This window comes from Urocitellus parryii, chromosome 3 (assembly GCF_045843805.1).
Source record: "Urocitellus parryii isolate mUroPar1 chromosome 3, mUroPar1.hap1, whole genome shotgun sequence".
Classification (NCBI taxonomy): domain Eukaryota; kingdom Metazoa; phylum Chordata; class Mammalia; order Rodentia; family Sciuridae; genus Urocitellus; species Urocitellus parryii.
In genome coordinates, this window is record NC_135533.1 from 40,024,196 (window position 1) to 40,050,469 (window position 26,274).

Consider the following 26,274-nt stretch of genomic DNA (forward strand, 5'->3'; position numbering starts at 1 on the left):
AATGTAAAATATATCTCTTGACTTGTTTCTCCTGTCTAACCTAACTGAAGTTCTGTGTCCTTTGAACAACATCTCCAACCTCATTCTGGTGACTGCTATTCTATACTTAACATCTATGAATTTGACTTTATTATATAAATAATTATATGGGAAATCATGTTGTATTTGTCTTTCTATGCCTTGCTTATTTCACCTAACATAATATCCACTAGTTCTATCCTGATGGTGGCAAATGACAGAATTCCCTTCTTTTTTTTAGCGATGAATAGTATTTGTTGCATATGTGTACCATATTTTCTTTATTTATTCATCTGTTGATGGATATGGATATTTCATAGTGTGGCTATTGTGAATAATATTGTAGTGAACCTGGATGTGCAGTAGTCTCTTCAACAAATTAACTTCATTCACTTTTGAGATGTACCCAGTAGTGGAACTGATGTGTCATGTAGTAGTTCTCTTTTTAACTTTTTGAGGAATTTCCATATTGTTTTCATAATGAATCTAATATGCATTTCCACCAACTGCATAATCCTCACAAACTTTTTTATTTTTTTAGTTTTAGGTGGATACAATATCTTTATTTTACATTTATGTGGTGCTGAGGATCAAACCCAGTGCCTCATGCATGGTAGGCGATGCTCTACCACTGAGCCACAATCCCAGCCCTCCTCACAAACTCTTGTTATTTTTCATCTTATAAGAGACATTCTAATGGGTATTGGTTGATGTCTTATTGTGCAGTTAATTTACATCTCTCTAAAAATTCATGATGTTGAGCATTTTTTCCTACACTTGTTGACCAGCATCTGTGTCTTCCTTTACAATGCCTACTCAGGTCCTTTGCCCACTTTTAGATAGAACTGCTTGTTTACTTATTGTTCAATTGTTAGAGATCCTTATCTATTTTGGATATTTGTCTTTTATCAGACGTGGTTTAAAAACATATTCTTCCATTTATAGGTTGTCTCTTCATTTTGTTGATTTTTTCTTGTGAACTTTTTAGTTTGATGCAATTGCATTACTGTATTTTTGGCTTCATTTTCCTATGCTTTTAGGGCTAATCCAAAAAAAAATCAAGAAGCTTTTCACTTATTGTTTCTTTTGATTTTGTAGTTTCAGGTCTATTTTTTAAGTCTTTGGTCTATTTTGAGTTGATTTTGCAATGTGTGTTGTGAGATGAGAATCTAATTTTATTCTTCTGCATATCCAGAAGATGGCCAACTGATATGCAGTTTTTCTATCACAATTAATTAAAGATACTGTCCTTTATTCCTTATATGTTCTTGGCAACTTTATTGGAAATCAATTACCTGTAAGGACATGGAATTAATTCTGGGCTTTTTATTCAGTTTTGTTTACCAATGTATCTGTTTTTAATGGGGGTTTTGATTATTATAGCTTTATAAAGTTGTAGATCAAGTAGTGTTTATTTTGCTCAATATTGTTTTGACTGTTTGAAGTTTTTTGAGAGTCCATAGAAATTTCAAGACCATTGTTTCTATTTGGGAGAAAAATGTCTTTGGGATTCTAATTTTAATTGCATTGAATCTGTAAATTTATTTGGGTTGTATGGATACTTTAACATTCTTAATTCTTCCAACTCATGAACATGCTATATCTTTCCATTTATTTGTGTCTTCTTCAGTTTAATTTATGAATGTTTTATCATTCTTCATTCACAAAGCTTTTAACTCCTTACTTAAATTCATGCTGTAGTATTTTGTTATATTTATAGATACTATAAACACATTTTGTATTTTCAATTTGATTTTCTAAGCATCTCAGGTAACCCATGAAAAGAACCTCTATCTTATTTATAAATGTATGCATTTTTTCTCTTCTTTTGCACTGCAGTGCATATAGAATTGCAAAATAAATTTAAGTAATATATTTTGAGATATACCAATTTATTTTTTCAGCAAAATGTTAATGCTTCACATTATATCTGTGTATATTAATAATATTCAAAGAAATTTATGAAATGAAAAAGTGTCTTTAATTTTCCTTGTATGTGATATGATTCTATTTTGTTTTCAAAAGGGAATTGATTAACTAACTTAGATGAAAAAATGTTTGATAGTGAAATATTATACAGTTACCACAGTATAATAAAAATACTTTTTCTAGCCTTGCCTATACCAATACCAGCATTTTTGACACAAGGATCTATGAAATGTTAAGAAATTTAAAATTTTGGCTGATTTAATCAACTTCATTATTTACTTGATAAACTTCTTCAAGTAAGTAACCATAGAAACTAAAGAAAATGTGTAAAAGTCTCACTGCTCATTGTCACGATTTTCATCACTGTCATCTCCTACTTTCTCTCCTGCTTCTTACCTACTCCTCCCTTCTTCTTTGGTGTCTACCTCTAACTCATCTTTGCATTACCTTTGATTTCAGAGTGATGACTGTCCTGTGAATAGATGTGCTGAGGTTTCCTCTGTATTCTCCCCTACATTTTATGTTTTGTTGCTTGTTTCCAAGATACAGCAAACATGGCATACTGGGACCTTTAAAACAGTTCTTAGTAATAGAAACACAGGGAGGCGGTACTTCCATTGAGGCAGAAATTGCTAACGTTTAATTTGCTGTTGGCAAGATGAAATGTTCACAAGATCTTTTTTCCCCAATAGCTATTTCCATGGCTATGGAGTCATAGGAAAGTCCTGAGTGTGTATTTTGGATTTGTCCTCAAATTTCAGAATGCCTCATTTGTGTATACCACTGTCCCAGCTGTTGCAGACTTTGTAATGAATTAGTATTGGACTCAGAAATTGAGTTTCTGCCAGAGGATTCTGGCAGTAAGCATTCTCCTATAACAACAGAGGAGTGATAGTGGTAGAAACGCCAAGGGACTTCACAGTAGCATGTCTCGGGATTCAGGATAATGGCTTACCTTCAAGATGAAGATGATCGGAGCAAGCACAGCTTATTGTTCCACTCTGGTGAATGCCCTGGTAGGTGCCAGCTATGTAAATGAGGATAATCACAAGAGAGTGCCAAAATGTGTCCGCCAAGACAAAGTGCGCACTTCTTAAATAGATCATTCTGCAATCTTAAGAAGCCTTTGTGGGGGCAACAGATCCCCCCTTCTATGAGAGGTTTAATATCTTTTGAGACATTGGGAGAAAAGGGCCATTTTGACCTCAGGCCATTTGGGATTTCTCCAAGATTGCAAAGCACCTTCCCAGTGTGACCCTCAGAAATAAAGTTTTAATATCCATTAAACATCTCTCTTTCAATAAGCATTCTTTCAAGTGCTTCTTTTCCAGTAACAAGCCAATATTAACTTAAAGAAGAGAAACATTAAATTGGAGAGCATTTGCCTTAAAAATGTGTGGTTAAATAGCTTGCTTTCAATAACTATTCCTTTAGGCAGAAACTTTACATATTACAAAATGAAAGCCACTTTTTGAAGGAAATTTTAGCATACACTCTGTCACAGGGAAAAATAACTAGGTCCTTATCAATCCTATGGGTTATTTGCTTTTTAATAGTCCTTTCTCACTTTACATATAAACTACTTTTGGAATGAGAGGACATTAGTTTTTTCATTCAAAGTATTGTCATCCGTGCTAATCACATATAATTCACCCCATGTGGAATTTTCATATATTTTAATGAAGAGTACTTTTTCACACTATTTTTGTCTACCATGTTGTGAATGATTCTTTTTAGAGGCAGAATAGGACCAATATGCTTTATCTATATCATATAGTATGTAATATAATGAGAAAACAAAAATACTTAAATACTAAACTATCAGGTAATTATTTACTTGTGAGCCATTAAATTGCAAACTGAGAGGACAGAAAGATTGTCTGGCATGTACACAGTTTCATCTCTAGTCCCTAACAGAGGAAGAATATAGTAAATATTAGTTTAATCAAGGAGTGAAGTATCTGTTACAACAGTCTGTTCAATTTATTAATTCTAAACAAGGCTACTAAAATGAATAAAAATCTGTATTTAGATGTTGACTACATCTAAATTTAGATGTTGAAAACATTTAAATTGATACTTAAAATATCAATTTCTAATGAGAAGCCAACTGTTGCCACTTAAGTTTAGAAAAAGACCAAAAAGGAGTGATAAGGTGTAGTATGGATTGTAAAACCGTCATTCTCATGCTCTGTGGTGGGATTGCAGATGCATACAAGTATTCTGAAGGAGTATTATGATAATATGAATCAAAATTTATTATCTGCATATGAATATGTATAAATTTGGGTAGATAATATCAAGGTTGCATTATTTAAAAAGTTCATTATGGCATTACTTAAAATGCAAAAATTGGAAAAGACTTAATATTAATAATTTTTTAAATTTTTAAAACATTAAATTAATATGTTTTCTAAGAATTAGAAATAATGCTGTATTTTGGTGAATCTGAAATTTGTTTTTGTTTTTAATTCAAAACAACTGCATTTTCTTTGCCCAAATAAGTTTTTTTTCTACGTATATTACTTCTATCAGTATATGTATATTAGTAAATTAAAAATATTTTAAAAGGATTCTGATTTTATAGGTGACTGAATCTTGAAAAAGCATGAAAATACTTGCATTTTATGTAAACAGATTCTTAAACTGAACCAAAAATATTCACAGGTGTAGATTCTTTTTCTTAAAATAATTGAGAGTTCTAATGTAAAAATTTCCAGCAGTTAATAGTAATTTTTTTGTGTTTAAAAAACAAAACAATGACAGAGATAAAGAATATCACTACTGAAAAGTCTTGAGTATACAATATTTAAGGAAAAGAAATCTTACCTGTGCTAATTTTAGTGTTATTTTATCCCTAGTCAGTCTTTCTGAGCCACCAGTTTAAGGTCTGTAGAGAACTTCTGATGCAGAAGGCACTTTGATGGCTCCTGGAGGGAATGCCGGTCTCATCACTTAACTTAGTGTACAAGTTATATTTCGAATGTCTGGAGCAGGCTAAGCTATTCCTGTGTTTTGCCAGTTTAGAAATGTTTAAAGAAACTTTTTTTTTTTTAGTTAAATAACTTTTGAGTGACAAGGTGCAGGCTACCATGCTGTGCATTCCTGGGGACATAAAGATTATTTAGAAACACTGAATATATTCAAATAATAAATAAAATTATCAGGTGAGTTGGAGTGTTGAGTAGAACTATTATTCGTGCTAAAGAGGATGTGGAGTCTTGCTCCCTGGCTTTCGATTTCATGTGCATCTTCAACAAGTGAGTCACTGAGCAAATTTTTTGGATGCACTTGTGAGGCAGGCACTCATGTTTTCTCCCAGCTTTCTCATGTCTCCTTGTCATATTAGAATTAAGCTTGAGAATGAAGACACAGCAGTGAAGAAACATTAAACCTTAGGGATTCAAACCGAGTCCTATCACATCATTTCATGCAAGCAAGAAGCTGTCCTAAAAGTTTCTGTCCTAAAAGTTTCTCATTCTCAAATTGTTACTGGGCACTGTTTTCTAGGTGAATGCTTGTAGTTTTTATTCATATGCGTACTTTCTATAAGAGAGGTATCACAGCAAATCAAATTAAAGTCAGAAATATGTTTCATCCTCTTAGATAGAGTTAACTTTTAAAAAGCTCAGGGCACTAGAGAAAATGCTTAGGAGAAGTGTCCCGATGACTCCGTAAAACATACAATGATGTAGTTATTGATGTATTCAGGTGATGATGATTATCACTATTATTTCATTTAAAAAATATGACAGTGTAATTTAATGATTTCAGCTAATCACATTATATGCCAAAGGCAATGTAACCTAAATTCAGTAGTAGCTGGAATAAAAAAAAATGGAAATACCCTGGGTTTCTTCCTAAAGTTAGTTTGCCCAAGATCTCTAAAACCTAATTTTGGGGATTATCCTCAAAATGTAACATAGGATCAGTTCTTCATACACAAATATGTACTCATAGTTTACATTGAAAATAATGAAGCCTAAAAATATAAAATTCTATGATTTTAATTTAAATGTATTTCTTCTTTCATTCACTCTATAAATATTTTTGAATAATTGCAATACTTCCCTCAGCAATTCGTCAACGAATTTTCTATGTTTCACCATTTCAGTTATCCTATGAGACCAATTAGTAAGTTGTAAACTTTGGGAAGAAGAAATTTATTCACAGGTCATCCATGATAGGAATGAGGTCACACAGAAACTTTGAATGTTTCTGGGATTATAACTTGGGATTCTGAGGCCTCTTTGGCAACTGAGTCATTTTGCTTCTAAGAATAGTCCAATTTTAGCTTTGGGGCTTTCTCTTGGAGGTTCTGAACCTCCCATACCTGTACCTGCACTTCTCAAACAGTTTTGCTCTGCCACCTCTGTCCTGTTAACTTCTGAATTACCTATGCAGAAACTTTCTGCCTCAAGGCCCTTTTCCTTAGATCTGCAAGAGCATTTCTTTCCCCTGATGTCAAGCAGGGTCACAATCTTTGCCTCAAGGGTCCTGACCACTGATCCTCCTCTTTGCTGAGGGGAAAGTGAATAGAGAACCAAAGTTTCACAAGGTTTCATATCTATGTCTCCAATTGCAAGAAACCAGAATGTGAACTCTAAAAGTAACGTTCCCTCTGGTTTTCTTGGTCTGGCTCTTTGAAAAGTGTGTACAATTCCTCTTTGGGATAGTCCACCTTGCCTTTTTGCTCTCCATATATAGCCCCATGAGCATCGCTTCACACTGAAAAGTAACCAAGCCCCCAGGTCATTCCTCTAGCTAATCTGTGAATGTAGGTAAATTGACTTTATTACTATTGAGGCCCCAAACCAATTCCACTGATGAGATGACCAGTAGTTTTTACCTTTAAATGAAAGAGTTGGAATAAAAATCCTGGTGTGATGGCAACAACATATTCTGAAATACTCAATTCTAACTAAGGTTGCAGGATTTAGCAAATAAAAATCAAATTCAAATTTAGTTGGGCATCCTTTATTTTACTGGCAACCTGACTTCCAACTCCATCAGAAAATAGTACATTTTACTTACTACTTATCAGAAGAGGAGTTTGTTGTTGTTTGGTTGGTTGTGATTGATATTTATTAATTTTTTTCCTTAATATTGACTACTTCTCTGTAGCAAACTTCCTCAATCAAGTGCTAACTAACTTCAGAGAGTTTATCATTTAAGGGGAGTAAAATTCCCTTAGAAGCTTATGTGTCTTATTTTTTTCATAAAACAATTAAAAAAGAATTATAATTTGGATAGCATCCCACAATTCTTCATGTGGTTCTTGTTGATATAACTCGTAATGTTATTAAGGACTCAGAATCTATTCTGTTCTCCATACTCCAACCACTTTTCGCTTGAGTCTCTGTGTCAAAGTCTTTTCCTTGATGTGGTCTTCCCGACTAACCCTTGTGGAAAAAACATGGCTTTAAATCAGCCAGGTATCTGTTCAGATTCCGGTTCCACTTCAGATCCCATAGGAACAGTTGGGTGCATGGTCTACCTGCTTTGTTCTTCAGTGCACACACCTGTGCAAAAGTGGGGTGTCTTGAGGATGAAGTGAGAGAGTATGTGCAAGGATTTAGACTTATGATTGGTATATCATGAGCAATTAATAAACATGCATTCTCCTCTTCTTTCTTTTTGTCTTTCTTGAACCCCATATTTGCCCTTTTCACTTCCCATATTATACATATGTAATGTGTATATATATATATATATATATATATATATATATATATATATATATATATTCATGTAGATGTTGTGCTGGGCTGAGGAAAGAAGGGGTGTGTCTATGAGTACATTCCTATCTATACTCTTCCCCTTAAATCCTCAAATTCTCAGAGCAAATTCAAACTCAACTTTCCAAAAAATCACAGAACATGAAGCTAATGAGATATTTTTTTCTCATCAGTGGGCATTTTCTTACTTGAACAGATTGCAGATAACTAAAAATTGAAATACACTTTAGAAATTACAGTATGCCAGGCCCCTTAGTTAAAATGCACATACCTATTTAGCAAAGTCACTATCAACCTAAGAACCAAGAGTCAGTCTCAAATGACCAGTGTCATGTACTTGGAAGAACTGACATCCGCTAGAGGAATCCTAATACTTCAGAAGTCTTCACTGGGAATAATACCACTTTACATTTTAGCTTTTAAAATACTTTCAAATACACCATGCTCTCTGATTTCACAAATCACCCATAGGCAGAATTAAGTATTATTGACTGCATTTAATAGGTGAGAAAATGAAGCTTCAGTGTGATTAAGTAGTCTCCATTTGTCAACTAAGAAGCAGTAAAAGATGTCTTCTGAGACCTAGTTGACATTGTCACATCATACTTTCTCTCTCAGGTGCAAAGGAAGCTTTAAAAGAGTCGGCTGTGCCAAAAGTACCAGCATCATGGACAGATTTTTTTTTTTTTTTTTGCTATTGTTTAAAAACTAGAGATCATCAGTCCTCAAAATGCACAAAACCAGTCTACAGAGTATGTGACTCATTCTCAATCCTTGATATAATCAGAGGTTCCAGTCACCTTGGCCAGGCTAAAAATTACAAAAACTGATAAAGGAGTAATGATGCAGGGGTCCTGCCTTGGGAGAGCAGGCAGCTCCTTGTGCAGTTCCAGAAGCCACCCATCTACGTTGTGCTGCCTGGGTGTGCAGAGGCCTGTTCCTTACTCTAACAATATCGTAAATGCCACTTTTTACTTTATCAGCTGTATTTCTTAGAATGATGAATTTAAAAGCTCCCCTCCTTTTCTGTCTTCTAAAATCCGGATCCTTCTCATCCTCAGTACACAACTACAAGTCCTTATTTTCTGAATTAATTGAGACCACCTGGTGTGGCCTCTTTCCCTTTCCCTTGTCTGCCTGTCAGAGTTGCCTGTACTCCCATGTTTCCAGCCTCTCTTAGAAGATGATGTGTTCCTTCTCCTGACAAATTTATCACCTGCCCGGTAACATAGTACTGTCCCATCCTTTCTGGGAACTTTCTCAATTCTCCTATGTATTAAGGTATTCATTCCTCCCTAATTATTAATCTCATCAAATGACAAATGGCAAACAAAACAACTTATATCAAAATAATTATTTGCATTTATGGCCATGATTCCTGCCCCCAACCCCATGGATTCCCTCGTAACTCTTCTAATCTAACTTCCACTACAATAATCTGTGGGAATTTACATTTGATGGGTGACATAGAAAGTATCAGATTGAGAGGAACTTCCATCACTCCTTAAGCCTCTTTGAGGTTTTGGTGTTTGAAAATAGCATCCATCCTTCTTTCCTTTCATGATTTTATTTTCCCTTTCAGTCCTTGTAACAACAAGGTTTTACAACTATGTCCACATCCTGATTCCAGAACATGTTCACTACCTTAAAGAGAAACACTTTACTTATTGGTGGTCACTGTACATTCTCCTGTCCCTCCAGGCCCTGGCCACCATTCATCTACTTTTGTCTCTGGATTTGCTTATTCTGGACATTCCACACAAATGGAATCACCTAATCTGTGATAGTTTCTTATTGACTTCTTTCTCTTGGAATAAAGGTTCATCTATATTGTATCAGTACCACATTCATTTTAATTGCTGAACATCTTTCCATTTTCTGGATACATTGTACTTTGTTCATGAGTTGAATGACATTTGGTTGTTTACCCCTCTTGGCCATTCTGAATAATGTTGCTATGAACATTTATATACAACTATTTATAGGAACATATGTTTCCAGTTCTTTTTGTTATATAGCTAGGGGTGGAATTAGTATATTGTATGTAATTCTCTATTTTAACTCTTCCAGGCTAGGAAGTCATTTTAATTAAACCTATCTTTTTACCTAATATATAAAAATAAACATCACACATATTTATTTGGTACCATGTGATGTTTCATTGTGTGTGTGCATTGTATAATGTTTGAATCAGATTAAACGTATCTACTCAGACACATATCATTTCTTTACCTTGGAAACTTCCAAAATCCTTTCTTCTAGCTTTTTGAAATGTAAAGTACATCACTTTTATCTGTAGTCACCCTACTGTTCAATAGCACACCAGAACTTCTTACTAACTGTACCTTTGTAACCATTGATCAATCTTGCTCCATGCCTCCTTACCCACTACACTACCCAGACCTTGTAACCACCATTCTTCTCAAGTTCTTTATGAGATCAACTTATTTAAATTCCATATATGAGTGAGATCATACAGTGCTTAAGTTTATTTCACATAGTATAATGATCTCCAGGTCCATCATGGTGTCACAAATGACAGAATTTCATCATTTTTATGGCTAACTATTACTATTTCACTGTATATACGTGCCACATTTTATTAATACATTCATCAGTTGATGGACATTTAGGTTGCTCCCATAAGTTAGCTCTTGTGAATAGTGTTGCAAAAAATATGGCAATGCAGGTGTTTCTTCAACATACTAATTTCATTTTTTTTGGCTATCTATACAATAGTAAGATTGCTGGATCATATGGTAGTTCCATTTTTAATTTAATGATTTTGATTTGTATTTCCTGAATACTTAGGGATATTGAGCTTTTTTTTTTTCTTCTTGTATCAGCCAATTGGATATTTACTTTTAAAAAATGTCTGTTGAGATCTACTGGTCATTTTAAAAATAAAGCTATTTAGTGATTTGGTTTGTTGTTGTTGTTGTTTGTTCTTTGTTTATTGCTATTGAGTTCTTTGAATTTCTTACATAATCTAGATAATAACTCCTTGTCATATACATACAATTTGCCAACTCTCATTCTAGAGGTTGTCTCTTTTTTTTTGTGTTGATTGTTTCCTTTGCTGTTCAGAAGCCTTTTAGTTTGATGTAATCCTGTTTTTTCTCTTTTTGTTTTGTTTCGTGTGGTTTTGGGTCATATCCAGAAACTCCTTGCCCATTCCAATGTCCTCAAGCATTTCCCCTCTGTTTTCTTCTAGTAGTTTCACAGTTTCAGTTACATTTAAGTCTTTAATCCATTTAGAGTCTTATTTCCTGCAACTGATGAGAGTTAGGGGTCTAGTCTCATTCTTCCGCACTTGGATACCCAATTTCCCCACACCATTTATTGAAAACACTGTCCTGTCTCCATCTCCTGTTCACAGAAACTTTGTCAAAAATCAGCTGGTTGTAGAAGTGAGTTTCCTTCAATATCCTCTATTGTATCCTCTGTTTCCTTGGTCTGTGTGTTTGACTTTTAATACTAAGCTGTCCTAACACTTCACTGTTTTCATTTTCACTATCTTGTCATTCCCCCCCCCAAAAAAAAAGTATTCCCCAAGTTTTAGACCTTGAGTCTTCCTCTCTCTTGCTTCTCTTTATCATCAATCTAAAAAACTTTTTGCCTTAACTACCCATTCATCTCCTACATCTATGTGTCTGTTATCAACGTGACCACTGTCAACGTAAAGCTCTGGGTTATTTACTCCAGTTCAGGAATCTTCTGGTTATGATGGCAGGAGGTACACAGCATGATCTTCTCTCCAAGGCTGTTTTGTGATCAGATTTCCCCCCTTGGAGCAGCAGTATGCTTTTCTCTCCCTTACCTTTAGCTTTACATTTTGGAATCATCTTTGTTTCTTCCTATCCATTCTAAGTCCTGCTGGTTTTATTTTGATGGTACCTCTTGTGATTCCTGTTTTCAGCTAGCATTGTTTATGATCTTTTGACATTCAACCAAATGTTCCTTATTAAATGTAAACTCCCCAGAGGTAGAAACAATCTCATATCACACCTTGTCTCCTCAAGTATGCAGTGTTTAGTTCTTCCCTTGATTTATGAGCATACTTACAAAAATGTTTAATGACAAGTAATTTTTATGTATTTTATCCTTCCAAACATTTTACCAACACTATCTCTTCCGCAATCTTTCAAATTGAGAAGGAAATCCAAAACAAAGGATTCAAATAATAGTTTATATTCAGATATTGGGCTATAATTTAGTAGCATGTATTTTCAGTTATTATCTAATATGCCAGTAAAAATTATAGCAAGATAGCAATAATGAGTCTTCAATCCATATCCAAACAAAAGATGATATTGGTCTCATAATGAAAAAAAAAATCGCTAGTATGTGAGAATCAAAATATAAATTCAGAGTATTTGGGGGAAAATAATAAAATATTTCATAGCAAAAAGATAAATATTGAAGAGGATGCACAAAAATCATTGTAGAGCTGTAGCAGTAGCTCAGTAGTAGAGTGCTTGTCTAGCACATGTGAGGCGCTGAGTTGGACCCTCAGCACCACATAAAAAAATAAATAAATAAATAAAGGCATTGTGTTCATTCACAACTAGAAATAATATTTTTTAAAAATCCTTGTAGTTTTTGGAACATATGCCATGAAAAAAGAGTCTTGTAAAATCATTTTAATAAAATTGGTTCCAATTCATCTTTACATTTCATACTTGGGGATTTTATAGTTGGGCAGAATTCCATAAAATATGAAGGATAATTTTAATGAGTCAGATTATAGGTAATATTGTTCTCCTAGATAATCTATTAACACATCATTATCAGTAACATCAGAAGAGTGGAGAAGATGGATACGTAAATACGTGGATAACTCATTTCATTTGTGGTAGACTGGGAAATGCTGGCTCTGAAGAGAATATGTTCAGGCCATTAAACCAAGTGCATGATTAGAGATTGGAGAAAACAAAACCTGTCTCAGCATCAGTTGCTGTTAACAGGCTTATTCCATAGTAGGGTTTTGGAGGTCTTCCAGTGGATTCCAGCTGCACTGGGTATTCAGAGTATAGAATTTAGACAAGAATCTTTAGAACTTCATTGCTTCTGAGGCGGACTTGAAGATCTATCACAGATTCAACACCTCAGTTGTCTCTTCTTTGGATCTACAGCATGAATACTAAGCCCAAAAAGCCCAACGTTAGATTAGTAAATAGGAAGCTTAGTAAGTAATTACTCTTATTATAATCTACAATAAATGATTTTACCTTTTAAATTTGGCCTCCATAGTGATGTACAATACAAATACAATATATCCACACATTTATTCTCTAACTTTATATAAAATATACTGTAAAAAAACAATTATTTAAAAATATATTTTCTAATAATTATCTTTTTTTTTCAACAAACTTAGTCTAATTATGTATCAGGCATGATAAAATGAAGGGTCAATAGCTACAGATGCATAATTTCACTCTGATAGATTGCTGTTTGAAAATAGGTTATGACAATTAGATGATTAATTTTCTTCTATTAAATAGCATTATGAGACTTCAGATTACATTTATCAGTATATTCTCCTTAGCAGGAACATAATAGGAAGAAAGGCCGAACAGAATAGGAATTCATATCCTTTGTGGAAGAATCTGAATATACGTTTTTATCAACTACAGTTGGGGAAATAATTAGAAAATGAAATTCTGTTTGGAAACTTATTTTATATTCAGTGTTCAAAGTAGCATTTTAAAGATATAACATGTTAAAGGTTAACATATATGAGTATGAGGAGCAAAATTCTGGATGTCCTGCTGGCAATTTTTTTTTTCTGGTTATCTGCAAAGTATACACCCTTGTCAGTATAACTAGGGAGGGCCTGTGTAAACATTCTTGTTTCGCCTGTTCCACATAATCGTTTCTTGTATCATATTTCTTCTGACCTCGCTATCTGAAACCAATTACAGGAGATCCATTTGGGCTGCATCTATTTTCATAAGAAGCCTAGGCAGCAGTGTTTTTCTCAGAGATGAATATCAACATCAAATATGCTTCTGAGTGCTTTGTTATTTATGTTTCAGAGAGATTTTGTAGCCTTCAGCTCTCAAGAATGTGTCACGCTGTGCTGTTTATACATTGAAGATATTAATGGGCGTAGATGTCATTTTTCATTTTAATGTCTCAAATGCAACAGGCTGATAGGTTAAGCATTCCTATTTTTATGGGGAGAGATATGAGTGATGTCTGTTTCTTCCCAAAATATACATCTATTTACTCAGAAAAAAAGTTATTTATAAACCTAAGCATACTCAACACTTTCGGTTTTACTGGTTATTTCTAAACTAGTCTCAAATAATTTTAATTCAGTGTTTCTCTGGAGGGAAAGTATTTTTCTGACAGGTTACAAAGTTTTTTCACCCTAAATTCATTCTCATGATGACCTACTGCATGGAATTGCTTTTTGTTTAGTTCATCACAAACTTAAAGTTAATACTACTGGAGAAGAGTGATGTGCTTAAACTTTGCTTTTCTTTCAAAAGTTTAGCTTAGTCGGAATTACACAGTAACTGTTCGGAATGACATTTTCAATAAATATTTTAGAGCAAAATGCACTCAGTTCTGGAAAATATGTGCATTCTCACACCTCCTTGGCCAACAAAATGTGTACCTTAAATCTATTTATAAATGTTTTTATCCCTTTTTCAAAGCATTTAATCTGATCCAATTTTTGAAAATACCCTATGTTAATTTTCTTTAGGTTGACTAAAATTAGATCATGTCATTAAGTGAAGTGCACCCTTAATTCAAAACAAATGTGTTTTTGGAAACTAGATATGGTTTGGCTGCCTTAGAAACCTCTTTCTTGTTTATTTGAATCAGATTCAGTCATTATTAAAGGAAATTTTGTAAACAGTTCTTGCCTTTTGTTCTAAATTAATTTGAGGAGGGAGGATTACCATATAATACCTAATTGACTTGTAGAACTTTATGAGTGGCCCTGGAATTTATCTTTTCTGTTTATCAATAGAAGTGGTAAGTAATTTTCACATTAATATTTTATGTAAGTTGACACCTAGTACCTTATATTGATGAAAATGTTTTATCTCCTAATCTTTCATCATTTGAGTAGCTACAATAATAAATTGCAAAATGAGCTAAACATCTATGAGCAATTGTTTATTGAAAGTCAGCCCCAAAGAATACTGGAAATAAAAATGTCATATGATGCATGCAGTCAGAATGCAGTCTGCCAGAGATTCCTGCTTATGAGTTTTAAATCATTCCTGATTTCTTGGAATTGTTTTTTGTTCTCCTACCTCTTAATGTTTACTATAGCAATCTCTGCTGCTAACAAAAGAATGTTGAAATAGGCAAGTAGTTATTTTTCATAAGTGTTTGTATTGGAAGATGACCCTCAACTATTTTAAAGATAACTGTAAATGCATGTGAAAACCAAAGTACTTTGAAAGTGGCAGCATTTTGTACCAAGCTGTCATGTGGTGTCCCATCATTATTTTTACTCCTTTATCAACAATACAGGTATATGCTTCTGGCTAGTGATATTTTCATGAGCAATAGCTTTCCTATATCTAATTTTCTAGTGTTTTTTTTTTCTTATCCACTGAGCATTCATATATTCCATTGGGTTTCTTGTTTGAATTGAGATGAATTAAGGAATATAATGGATGGAGTACTAGGCTTGGAAGACAAAAAGACACAAAGCTCTATTACTGCTTTGTGATTTAATTAAGTTATCATAGTATTGGTCCTTCATTTACCTATCTACAAAGTGAAAAAGTGAGGTTATACAATTTTTAAGGTTTTATCCAACTCTAGAATACTGCACCTCTCTTAGTAATAATTGATCAGATGATAAAGATTATACAAGAGTACAGAGCTCTATCAGGTATTGGTGGAATACATAATGATTTTGAAATTAAGCATGATGGGGACATTTAGCCATAAAAAGAACATATATTCTATGACAGTTTTTTATGCATTTATATATACAGGATATAGAAAGATTGTGTTGTTTTCCTTTTAAGTTCAAGAATTGGACATGTTCATTTTAGGAATAAGGAATAATTCATTACACTGTCAAATAGTCTCCCTTACTAGAAATTTACCCATTCCTATCTAGGGATTCTTTTGACAGAATAATGACAATGTGGCCCACTGGAATGCACTGCGGCCAGAAAGCCAGGAGACCTTGAACAAAGCACTCAGAAATTGTTTTGTGACCTTGAGTAAAGCAACTGATTACTTTAAGCCTCACTTTTCCCATTTGTTAAAAGGTGGGGATCAGATTAGATGATTTCTGATAATTGCTCTTAGTCCTAGTAATTCATGGTTGTAAGATTCCAAATTGTTCATTAGAATCCTTTAAAAAAAAAAGAATCCTTTTAGATAATAAATGACTACAGAACTTAATACAAACTAAAGCTGTATATTGATGAACTATCATCTCTAAAGAAGAAAGTAAGTATATGAAAAAAGAAGCCAAATTTTGTGTGGATTTTGTCATCAACAGGAAAAATAATTGACTGAATTTTTTTTTTAATCTTGAAAGTTTTATATAGACACACCCTAGGTCACAGTATAGTAATTTCCATAAAAATTTAATTAATTTAGTTAATTTCAACTCATATTTAATTTTTCAAGCTGAATTAAAAGGAGAAATCTTTATTATTTAGACTACTGAGTGAGATTTTTCAGTGAGTCTTGTAATAAAGTAATTATGGAATTGATATTTACTTGTTTTTCCTTCAAACCAAACTCTCATAATGAATTTCCTGAGTTCACTGGCATGTGCCATCCTTGGAAATATCTAGTTTGACTTGTGATTACTTGCAAAGTTTAAGAGACAAAAGGAAAATCGTCATGAGTGAGTGTGTCTCCAAATGTAAAAAGTGCTCTTGACAAACGGTGCCAGATCCTGCTATGGGAAGACAAATCAATGTTGTTAGGAGATGGTGCTCCTGCATTCGGTTTGTTTACTTTGGTTTCTATGTCTGCCTGCCTTCTCAGAAAACTTGCTTGGAGCCAGACTGTAGCAGCCCTCTCTCTGTCTTTTCATAATTGATCAGGGGATGACTGCCTTCCCTGAGGGTTAAGACGTGGCAACTTTTTCTGTTTGCTCAGCATCTCAATGCAGTAGTTCAAACATTGTTCACACCAGCTGGCAGTGTAATGCCATATGCACATCTTGTCAAAGCAACTGTTGTCATGGATACTAGAAACTCTCTTAAAAACCAGATCATTGATTCCAATCAAAATTATACTTTTTATCAGCTGAGAATCTCAATTATTATGGAAGAATATTAATTTAATGACGTTTTTCTCATTATGAAAAATGTATCTTGCATTCTAAAACAGTAAATAACAAAGTAAGGTAATGATTTATTTCAGTTTTATGTGTTGAAAATTGTCATCCCTAGTGTTCATTGAACTCGGTTGTTAAGAATGAAAATGAATTTTTAAATACAGGCTCTAAAAAAAGTTGTTATTGTTGTTGTTTTTTAATGGTAGTATATATTGCTACCTTTAAAATAATTTAAGATGAATCTTGTTTTGTGACCCTAGTTTTTGTTAGATAAGTTCATATAGTACATTCACCAAACTGCCCCTCCTCATGTAAATGAAATGCTTACATTAGTTTCTTATGTTAAGTTTTATTTTCCTGAGTGGGTAAGAAAACATAAAAATAAATGAAAACATCTTCTATTTTGATTGGTATTCTGTCACACATAGAAACAAACCTGATTGGTTGAGTGGTAATTTCTTTGTTCTCTGATTTTGCTAAGAATGCAAATGAAAACCACTCAATTTTATTTGGCATTAAAACTGCACTTTATTTTGTCAGAGGAGAGGTTTCCCCTTGAATTGTAAGTACAAAAAAAGTGTTTTTAATCTTTAGTGAAAATCCTTATTAATTCACTTTCAAGATAATCTGATGTTGATTTGTCAAATTTAATTACAGCTTCCGGTAACACTTGAAGTCTACTGCTTTTGCTTCAAAATTGTAATATGAAAATGCAAATTGAATGATAATTTAAAAGGGAGTGGGCATTTTAGTTCAACACTCAAAGACAAGTTCCTTGTAGAAATGGGGTTATTGATACAGTTGATCATTTTTCCTTTATGCACTTTAAACAAATTAATTTCCTACAGGATTACATGCAACTTTATGATTTTGAATAAAGTTGCATACATGTGTTTTGTGAATTTTTTGCATATTTGGAGAAAAAAAGAATAATGACTATAAAGGGAGGTGAGGGTTTTCATATAAAGTAACTGATAATCAATTTAACTTTAAACAAAAAATATTTAGATATCATCCCCTTCTTACTTCTAGGCTCTGCAAGCAGCAAGACAACTTCTCTTACAACAGCAAACAAGTGGATTGAAATCTCCTAAAAGCAGTGATAAACAGAGACCACTGCAGGTTAGTAAAGCACTCCTGTCCTTAGGGTCTTATTTTAAAAGATGCTCATAATACAGATGTGTAGACACAATTGTATATATACAGGCGATTATTACATTTGCTTTGGTAGGTCATTTTAATTCCAAAAGAGAATTTATTCATTTTTCTTAGAAGAGAAAAACATTTTTTTCTATTAGCATAAGATTCAAAAGTTTCCAAGAAGTTGACTTGGAAAATTAAAAAAAAAATAACAAAAATTATGTAGGATCTATATTTGGAATACATAAGCATAGAGAATTTGTAAAAAAAATTCCCTTGGGAGATTTTAATGGGGTTTATTCACATGTAGGTAAAAATGTGAAAATTCTTTCTAAAAAAAGTAAAGTCACATTAAAGTGATGTGGAAGGAAACAAAGCAATCTTAGACAACCCTTCTGCAGTTGTATCCAAGTGACAAATGCAGAAAACCTCCACCATTGCCAAAAAAACTGTTTGAGTTCGCCAGGGAGTTATTGCTGTTGCTACAGTTATAAAAACACATTCTGGAGTTTGTTGTCCTTACTCACTTATATTTGTCCTGTGAAACTGGTAGTATGTGTATGTCTTTTAAAGTAACTTTTGCTACATAGTATAGCCATTGTTTTACATAGTATTCTTAACCAAAATGTATGGGACATTTCTTGGGGAAAAAAAAAAAACATTTTTAAGGTGTACATAAAAAAAAAAACAAAAAAAAAACGTTTGGAAGGTTGGAAAGTGGATTCTGGAGTTGGATGAAGTGCCTTTCAAAGTGTTCAGCAGCTTTGTTGAAAGAGAAGCAATGCTTTTTCCTGAATCATGTGTTACATACATTCTAATAAGGCACGTTTAGGGTTTAGTATTTTTCTCCTATTGCTTATTTTAACAAAACAATCTTTTTTTAAAATTTTTTTAATGGCCTAGCTGTCTGTTTTCATTTTCAGATGTACTCACAGATGTTAGCAACTAAGTCTTCCATGATATCCTTCTGAAGCTCAGTTTGTATGACAAAGAATTATAGGCTACTGATCCACACAATTCAGAATTACTTATTACCCCAAAACTGGATTACATTATGGTCTCTAAACAAATCTGAGAGAACATATTTTCTTGGGAACAAAGTCATTTGTGGGAGTGAGTGGGCAGAGGAGAGACTTGGGGGTAGAGGATGTTTAACAGAGTCTAAAGCATAATGTCTGCCATAATTGTAAATGAAAGTTTTATTGAATCAGTCTGAGTCTAAATTCTTCTTAAATTTTTTTCCTGTTTAAAAAAAATCCCACATTCTCTTAACTAATCAGTAACTCTGTGACACACTTTACTCACTTCATATCACTCCTAAAGCTATAGCACTGAGTATAGTATTTCTATACTTACCTGATCCCATGAGTCTCTCCATGCATGTACCTAACAGAAAATTGTGGATAGTAGAAGTCACACTAGATACCAACTGAAGCGTTGATCCTCACAGTAGTTTCACAGTGGGCATTTTGCTTTCTTGTTTATGTAGAAAATAAAATTTAGATGCTGGCAACATAAGCCAAAAATAGGAAAGAAGTTCCTGTTTTGAATGTATGAAAAACAGTATTTATTGTTCTATTTGTCACATTTCTTGACAAAGTAGAGGAATTCTCAGTTGTTCCTTCCTCTCCAAAGTTAAGACAAGTAGAAATTTCTTTATTGCTGGTTGCCAGAGTATCTCTGGAAAGAATGGCTGGGCTTTAGGTTTTTCACTTGTTGTTGTTGTGGTTGTTGTAATACTAGAATCAAGATTTGATACTTTGATAATATAAATGTACATAATTTTTCTTAAAACATACACATATAGTGTGGAAATATTAGAGACTCTAAAATAAGAAATTGTCCATGTAACAATTGTTGTATAAATTTTTAAGCAAAAGTCCTCAAATTTTTACTTTACTGTAAAATAATAAAAGTACTGTAAATTACCTATTAATAATTGCAGTTGTTCATCATACTGTATTTTCCTGGTATCACTTATAGTTTAGTGTTTCCTGATGCATATTAATCTAAATATATCTCCATTGTATATTCTGTAAAACTGTAGCATTTTTGTATTATTTGTGATTTTAATGAGATCTCTTGCTAAAACCTATGGGGATGAGAAATTGACTTTATGAATGAGAATTTAGAAATAATGAAGACTTATTTGCTCACCAAAATATATACTACAATTAATATGAGAACTTACATTTTTTTGTATTTCATAGTATTTGATAAGCTCAGCAACTGTAGGCAGTCTGAGATTATATTAAAAATCTAATAAAAATCTAACAACATTTCATACTAGCTTACACATCTGTTATCAAATGGGGATATTAGGCTAATACATATCCTTGCATCTGCAAATACTATTTAGCATGAGTTGCACTATTTGCTACTTGTGTTAAAAAATAATATTATTTTTTAAAAATCCTAGTCATATAATATGAAATTAACATTTAAAAAAATTTTTTATAAGATTCTCTCACAGTGTAGGGGGTTTTTCTACTTAACTATATATTTCTACTTAACTGCATATAAAAAATAAGCAGTAAGTCTAATGCATGTATCTTCATTGAGAGAGTTTAATTGAAAACAGAAAATGCCTAAGTGTTCAACCAAATTTTTAGAGATTATGTTTTAAATTTACAAAGGGTAATTGAAAGTAGTTCAGAATTTACACTTGCAAGAAAAGAAATTTGGTGTTAATAGATAATGCTGGTTCTTACCTTATCAGAAATAATATCTTTAGAAGACCAATAGAGAAACTTTCTATTTCCTATTTTAAACATAGTTCTGGTAAAGAACTACTTTATAAAGTTTAAGATATGACACTGATTTCATAGCACTGTTTTGATGGCTCAAATCACAAGAACAATATTTGGTTGCTTGTTAACATTCACCTAAATTTCTTTCAAGTGGTGTCCAGATTTGAAGTGTGACATGAAACAGAGTCTATTTCTAGCAGACCAGTGTATGTATGTGTATGTATATATATGCTATTTTGTTTTAATATCAATTTTTTCAGCTTCTGATGCTACAGATGGCATATGTATTAGCATGTCTAATGCAAAATGAAAAGAAAAATATCATACCACCTGACACTCTTGAGTACCAGTGGCAGTAGTGATTTCACTTCCATGAATAGGTATCTGAATATGTGTGTTTGAAACATTTTTACATATTCTATTAGTTTTGTGAAACACCAGTTGAATAGATCCAATCAGGCATATTGATTAATCAGATACTGAAGAAGAATAATATATAAAGATCATGATGCAAATGGGAGTTGACGTTAACCTAAACTTTACCAGATATTTCATCATCAGTCTTAAGGTTTCCGAAAAACTTAGTCAAGTAATAACAGCAGAAGGTGGCCTCTTCTTTTAATCTATCTTTTTTATTTCAATGCAGCATTTCCTAGATTTGATGTGCCCCTAGTGATCCATAATAAGAAAAGTTAGCCAATGATAATATTTGATGTTTTAAATTTCATAAAGTAATTTCCAGGTGAGAAAGACTAAATCAGCACACATACATACATACATACACACACACACACACACACACACATCTTACACATGAACACTTCTAAAATCTGTAAATTTAATTTTTTTATAAAATACATTATCAATTTTCTAGCCTTTGACAAATCTACTTCATTTAGTTTAGATATGAAAATTGGTCGCATTATTGTTCTTGTTACATTTACAGCCATGAGACAGACTTGTGGTTCTTCAACAGCTGTGCAGAGCAGAGACGTAAATTTAAGGTAAATGCCATTGCTTTGCTATCTTAGATGAATATTAGTATATAGCACTGTAATCACCTCCTTCATTGTAGGTCAATATCTAATATATAATATCTAATATAAATTTTTATTTTCCAATAGGTAACAAAAATTATAAATTTTTTATAATTCTGTCTTAAGTTAAAGAATGGAATAGTCAAAAGCAAAAGCAAATTAAACTTGAGAATCTTATTCAGATTTTGCCATAAAATAGTTATCTAAGTTTGAGGAAATCATTTAACATCTTTAAAACAAAGACATTGGGTTAACTGATGGAGTAGATTTAAAATGGTTTAAGATTTATTTTGTTTTTGTTTTGAAGGAAGTGACAGGCATCTTAGTTTTGGGGGGTTATATATATCTTGCTGAATATTATCTTATAAATTAATGATTATGGGTTTTTAAAATTTGTTTTCAGTTACAACAGACTTGCTTATTAACAGGCCACAGCCAAAATGAATGCTTTGGAATCAAAGAATTACATTCCATATGTATGGAAATGATTGTTCAAATATACTTTTGAACAAATAAGAAAGATTTGTTTAAATGCTTTGAAATAATATTATAAATTGCATTGTGAAGAAATGCAAACTATATAAAAATTATTTTACTCCTGTATGTATTTTGATAATCTACATTTAAATATGCTGTGATATAATGCAATTTAACATCATTTCTACCTTCTTCTATTCCTTCTTTCTAAAATGTTAAAATGAACATCAGCAGACAAAACCAGAGATTCTCTAGTAAAGTAATCAGTAATTCTAAGATTTCACATTCTATATTTGAAATCAAGAATAAGGTATAACAATTAAAATTTTAAAATTAATAAAATCTTCTGGGTGAAAATACTAACTTTTGTCAGATACATAACCAGATATTGCTAAATGCATTTTAGGAAATGATGAATTTCCTATGTGCTTTGGTAAAGGACAAAATTGAATATTTTTTACATCAATTTGTAGTATATAAGCATTATTAGCCAAACCACACTTTGTTCCACCTACTTAAAGCAATATTATTAAAAGACCTGAGATATAGTTTGAAGTAGACCAATATATTGTGATTTAGAAAAGTTAAAATTTTAAAGATATTCTTTGTTGTTCATATTTTTGCATATAAAAAAATAAGCAGTAAGTCAAATGCAGTGTGTCTTCATCTTAAAATTGAGAGAGTTTAATTGAAAATAGAAAATGCCTTGTGTGGTCCTGATTTCCCAATTCTATTAGAGAGTATTTCTTATAAGGTAGCATTAAATAGTCAGGTTTCCATTAATGTTAGAGAAGAAAAGCCCTCAATAACGATGTTTCCATCCATGGCCTCTCTGTTCAAGGCTGACACCCCATCGAAGAGGGTCTGGGGCATCCAGCCCATCTGCAAAACATGCTTGTGTGGAGGAAAACTTCTTAATCTTTAAATATAGATCTCCTGCTAATGCTGCTTTAAGTATTCGTAACAAAATGTGTCTGAGCTTCTAATTCTTCTACACTTCTCCTGGCTATTAAAGGTTTTTAATATGAAAGTGATAGGACCTCAGCACTATTTGTGAGGATCTAGTGAGCAATGGTACATTTAGACAATATTTCCTTGGAGGGGAGTTGTGAGGAGTCAGGAATAGGGATAATCCTTAAAAAACTCTTTATGTAGACATGATGTTGACTTGAGCATTTGGCATGTTGAGCTTATGGTTATGGCAAGATGTGTAAGTAGAATTGTACAGCTTTTAGAAAATTAAAAGGAGAGCTTGACAGATAAGTCAGAACTAAAGACAAATATTTGTGGAATAATCCACAAGTGATAGCCGAATCCATGAGAGTAGAGGAGATTTCTGACAAAGATAATTTGCAAAGAGGAGCTTAGTAACATCTGTATTTTTTAGAGCAAGAGGAAAAAGAAGCAGAAAGAAAAGATTAGAAAAATCAAATTATAACTTGATTTATTAAGGGAGGTCAAAGAAAGAATAGTTTTCCAAAGACAAATCTTGTCAACCATGTCAAGCAATATCCATGAAGATGAGAACCTTCATCCAGAAACACTGTTTAGCTAAATTGCAACATTGATGGTTTTAATTCCCTTAGTTCTTTATCATTTGCTAGTAACTCTTAGGATCAGCAGTACTAACATGGTCAGTAATGAATGGGAAAAAATCATACTTTAATATGAATGTTAAATAGCAAATAGATAATTAATAAATGTACTTTTGCTTCTCAGATTGCTGTATAAGAAAATGTATATTGCATACAAATTACTGAATTCCCATAAATTAAATATAGAAGAAAATGGCTTTGTCAGAGGTCAAATTTTCTTTTCTTAGCTATCCAAGTACTTGCTTCTCTCTGTAATCCATTAGGACTTTAAGTATATATTCCCTTGACTTCTCTACCTTTACTAAAGTGAGAGCAATAAAGAAATAGAACATTAATATTGTTATGGGAGCTCTCTATAGGATTTAAGACTTAGGCTGTGAATTTCATCTTAAGATGTTTAGAGGTATATAAGATAAATTGAATGACAAAGTGAAGAACAGTTTCAGTACATGATTATAGACAAAAAGTAAAATTATTTTGAATTTCTCTTCCATTTAAGACTCTTTGTGTTTCCTCTATGGACTCTATTTATATCTTTCTACCAGTGTGAAACCTGTGTTTCGACTTGAATTTCTTCAATTTTCTCTGCTCCCTTCACCTTCTTTACTATATTCTTTCCTCCTTTACTATTCTGTTCCTTTTCTCATCATTTAATCTTATCCTTTTTATTTTATCTCTGTTCTCTTGGTCTTACATAGAGAAAGAAGAAACTTTAAATACCTATAACTATTTTTTCCTATAACTGTTTTAATTGTCTTGAACCTAGAATATATTCTAGCATAACATTTTGCTATAAATAATAAAACTGTGCTACTTTCTTTAAATCCAGTATCAAATAATTCTTTTTGTTTTTGTCTTTCCCAAGAATAGTTTCCTTTAAATTATTTTCAGATGTAGTTTTAGTATGAAAGCAATGCTATGCTAGACAGTCTCAGCAGCTTAAAGGAACCTAGAACCCAGAAGCATTTCATTTAGTGTTAGTAATCTACTACTTTTGCTATCTATAAAACTTTTTTAAAAATCATCATCAGGAAAGTTCCTTTGGTCATATTTTCTAGAAAACCCATTGAAATGAATATTCAAACTATAACTAACTAGGATGGCTATATTAAATTACCAGAGTTCTAAGCAATCTTTGGTTGTGTTGTTTATGATTATATTAGTGATGCTGAAATTGGAAGCACAGCATCTGAAAAGATAAATCATCAAATGTGTAATGATGTATTCTTCATAAAAATTTAAGACACCATATCTTAATATGAAAGTCATATAAGTTCATTATAAGAATCTATCATGATTTTAAGTTAAATTATAGTTGGACACTAAGTTACTTTTCTCAAAGGCACTTAATGAATGCTAATAAATTTCTATAGTACAGTGGATTTTTTTAGATGAAAATTATGTCCTTTGATTATATGAGGAAGAAACCACTCATGAGAACTAATTAGAGTAGACCTTTGACATTCACAAGGTGTGTATCCTGAGATCTTTATAAACCCTCAAAATCAAGAAACCCCCATTTCAAAAACATGGATAGATTTGTGCAGACTTTCTTCCAAATGTTGTCCTCATTTTAAATCAAGCGAATCGTTGCCTTGTGCAAAGTGTAAACAAGTTATCAACTTTACAACTTTAAATAAAGTTTGCCTATGTTTTGTTTTTATTCATTTAGGTACCAGGGATTGACCCAGGCGCTTTTAACCACTGAATCACATCCCAGCTCTTTTTTTAAAAAAATATTTTTAAGTTGTTTTATTTATTTATATGTGGTGCTGAGAATTGAACCCAGTGCCTCATGCATGCTAGGCAAGCAGGCTACCACTAAGCCACAACCCCAGCCCCATATCTCTAGCTCTTTTTATGTTTTATTTTGAGACAAGGTTGCACTAAGTTGCTCAGAGCCTTGCTAAGTTGCTGAGGATGGCTTTGAACTTGAGATCCTCCTGCCTCATCCTCCCGATCTTCTGGTATTACAGGCATACATCGCCATGCAGGGTACATCTGAATTAAAAAATAATAATAATAATAATTTATTCATATCACAAGTTTTCCTACATCAGTGAGCATAGGTAGAGAACAGGAAAGCCATATTAGTGATAGAAAATCCAGAAGAATGGAAGAACTAGGTAATATATGTGAGAGGTCAGCAGTCTACAGACTGGAGCAACCTCTCAGTGTAGCTAAGTGTTTCATGGCTCAACAAATTACAAGGTTTGATGTAAGGTTCCACTCTATTAGATCTTACAGTCTAGCATCTATAAGGAAAATCCAAGCCAAACAATCAAGTTCCCCTAATATCCTTATTGA

At 32.6% G+C, this 26,274-nt stretch overlaps 1 protein-coding gene across 1 annotated transcript in view; it reads left to right on the top strand.

Moving 5' to 3' along the window:
- Window positions 1–26,274, top strand: part of Foxp2 (forkhead box P2) — a 544,876-nt gene that overhangs the window by 375,378 nt on the left and 143,224 nt on the right. Inside the window, exon 5 of the mRNA XM_026408891.2 lies at window positions 18,001–18,090. Within this exon, the coding sequence (XP_026264676.1) occupies window positions 18,001–18,090 (90 nt within the window). The remainder of the gene's footprint in view (window positions 1–18,000; window positions 18,091–26,274) is intronic.